The sequence below is a fragment of the Adiantum capillus-veneris genome, chromosome 11 (genome assembly GCF_014529385.1).
Source record: "Adiantum capillus-veneris isolate H3 chromosome 11, ASM1452938v2, whole genome shotgun sequence".
NCBI classification, from domain to species: domain Eukaryota; kingdom Viridiplantae; phylum Streptophyta; class Polypodiopsida; order Polypodiales; family Pteridaceae; genus Adiantum; species Adiantum capillus-veneris.
This window is the reverse complement of record NC_140941.1, coordinates 19,046,330-19,049,024: the sequence shown is the minus strand read 5'-3', so window position 1 is coordinate 19,049,024 and position 2,695 is coordinate 19,046,330. Positions and strand designations below refer to the sequence as shown.

General features: G+C 45.3%; 1 protein-coding gene across 1 annotated transcript; it reads left to right on the top strand.

The window, feature by feature from the left end:
* The first annotated feature begins 1,019 nt into the window (after positions 1-1,019).
* Positions 1,020-2,490, top strand: LOC147446956 (aspartic proteinase nepenthesin-2-like). The gene is made up of 2 exons (XM_086523549.1): positions 1,020-1,592; positions 1,678-2,490. The coding sequence occupies exons 1-2, from the start codon at positions 1,020-1,022 to the stop codon at positions 2,488-2,490; spliced, it is 1,386 nt and encodes a 461-aa protein (XP_086379675.1).
* Positions 2,491-2,695: the final 205 nt, after the last annotated feature.

Genomic DNA, 2,695 nt, shown 5'->3' with positions numbered 1-2,695 from the left:
TCCATATAAGTGAATACCAACAAAGCAAAACCAAAAATAGAAAATTACTACACTCAATTCACTCTTACAGATAAGAATATTGAGGTTTGAATTTCCTTTGATTTAGCAAGTGCTCACATCCTATTACCTTGTTTGGAATGCCTCATAATAGCTTTGTGAGGTCTTTGGCATTTGCAGAATTGTCACCAAATGCTTCTACATTGGTTATACCCTTGAGTGCCTCATAATGGGCTAGAAATGAGAACATGTAGCATGGTAATTTAATTCTGAAAAGAAAATTCACTTAGTGCTCCTACAATGGGGGGGCGGGTTGTCACAAGAAGAACCTAGGGGGCAATGGAGACAGTTGAATTAGTAGCTGCTCTACAATCTGAATAAGGAGCAATTACTTCCATTTTATTGTAATAGGCTAAAGAGAAAGAATATACCCACTCACCAGCTAATGCTCTTCTGCGTTCCTCCCTTGACCCCCCCACTCCAATTTAATATAGAGATATTGCTCGTGTTCCACTTATATATAAGTTGAGGGCTTTGTTGACTATGGCTCCTTCAAATCATTCACAACCAATGTCATTGGTTTTTCCAAGTATTAATTGGGAAATTATTTGCTGGGTTTGTAAGTGTAGCACTTCCAAGTTTGAACTGACTGCTATTGCTTTCAAAAATTGAAACAGCCTCTGTTTTGTTTATTTAGGCCAACAATTTCAGGAGCATCCAGATATGAATAAGCTTTGTTTCTGTCCATATACATTTGTATTGCAACCCTAAAATCAAAACTTCTTGCACAATCCATAGACTTGACCGACTGAAAAAAATGGATAGTTATGCCCCTTGAACATCCCCATTATATAAAAAAGCATGCCATTGAACTCCAATCAAAAGGAGTGTTGCTAATCTTTTCGTCTGGAAGACGGGTTTATATGCTAGTTAAGGGGAATAAAAAAACTGGAGTTTTTCAAAAGCTTACCAGTAGGCTGTCATCGTAAAGAAACGCAGCGGCCTGTGATCAGGAGAGGAAGATGAGAAAGAGAAGCACGTTGTCTTCAAGCGTTTTATTGAATCCTGCAAGCCGCGTGCAACGCCAGGCCGGCAGCTTCCTTCTATTGCTATGTCATTATTGCGTAGGTATTCAGGCGGCTGCGGCGGCTACGTCAAAATCGGCCAATATTAGTGGGACGACCTCGCCGTCGAAGATTTTGGAGAAGCTGCGGGCCGGGAACCCAGGGATCGTGATGGTGGGCGAGGTGCGGCACATAGAGCACCCCTCGTCTCCGTTCAGATCACCGGATCAAGGACTGCGAACTACTAATGTAAGTACTAGTGCAGCAGCTGCGACGTTTGATCATGAGCTGGTTCGAGAGCAGAGCGAGGTCAGCGTCCATGACAGCAATTACTACGTGGAGATGCATATCGGAACGCCCCTTCGCCGGCACACCATGATGATTGACACACAGAGCAGCCTCATTTGGCTTGAATGCGAGGAAGGCTTGAATGACGGAAGCCAGGATCCAATTTACATTCGACAGAATTCAGCGTCTTTTGGGCCACTCCCATGTCCCTCCCGCGAATGTGAAGCCAACCCTCTATTTCAGGCCAGTTCATCTGCATATAATTGCAGTCCGTAACTATAACCTATCTCATTTAACGACATATAACTATATTGTGATATTGCTGCAGGGCTGCGATGGTCCCCATAAATGTAAGTATGCCCAACACCAGAATACAGGCTCTACATGGGGATATCTCGCAACAGAAGTTTTCCAATTTCCAGGTGGTGCTGTCTCTCTCCACAACATTCAGTTTGGATGTGTATACAGGACCGTCGGAGTTAATCGCCCTGCCCGGGGAGTGCTCGGCCTGGGTACCTACCCTATTTCTTTACCTGCTCAGACGCGTCTCAATTTCTTCTTTTGCCTTCCACCAAGGGCTCCTGCAACAGGGGTGGTCGGCCTCGGGGAGCTACAGCTCCCTGAAAGAACCATACGCACCAGGCTAATCAAACAGTCGGAATTTAGCTCCCCGCTTTACAACGTGGAATTGACTGCAGTTCGCATCGGTCGTATAGAGCTCTATGGCTATGATTACCCTATTGGTTTTCATACAGGATTCGCTTTATCACATTTTCACTCCGATATATTCGACGACGTACAAACTGACTTTCTTTTGGAAGCAGCGCGTCACGGGCTAACGCTAGATCCAGAAAGAGAAGGTTTGAGGCCCTGCTTCAGTGGGCTGGGCTTGCATGGGCCGAACGCGACAAATACTCCCTCTGTAAAGCTCTATTTCCGCGGTGGTGCTAACATCGAGCTTCACCCCAGCAAAGTTTTGTTGCCCTCCAGCAGGTCACCCGACATTTACTGCCTTGCCTTTGACGGTCCTCATCCTACAGCCCCCGATCGCAGCAGTCTTGGCTCTATCGCTCTCTCTTCCTTCCTTGTCTACATTAATAGGGCAAGAATGACCGTGCACTTCACCCCGGATTACTGCTAGCGGCGGACGTTGTTGCTTATTTTGAATGCAAGCAATTTTGATCTAGTGTGATTTTGATAATGACTTGACTCTCTCTCCCCCCGAGAATCTCTTCGTCTATATCACAATTTTATGTTACATCCTTTACACCCTGAGAGAGCGCCTATACATCTCCTCATCTTAATTTTACTTTTCAAGATTCTCCAAGGCAATCGAGTGCCTTGAT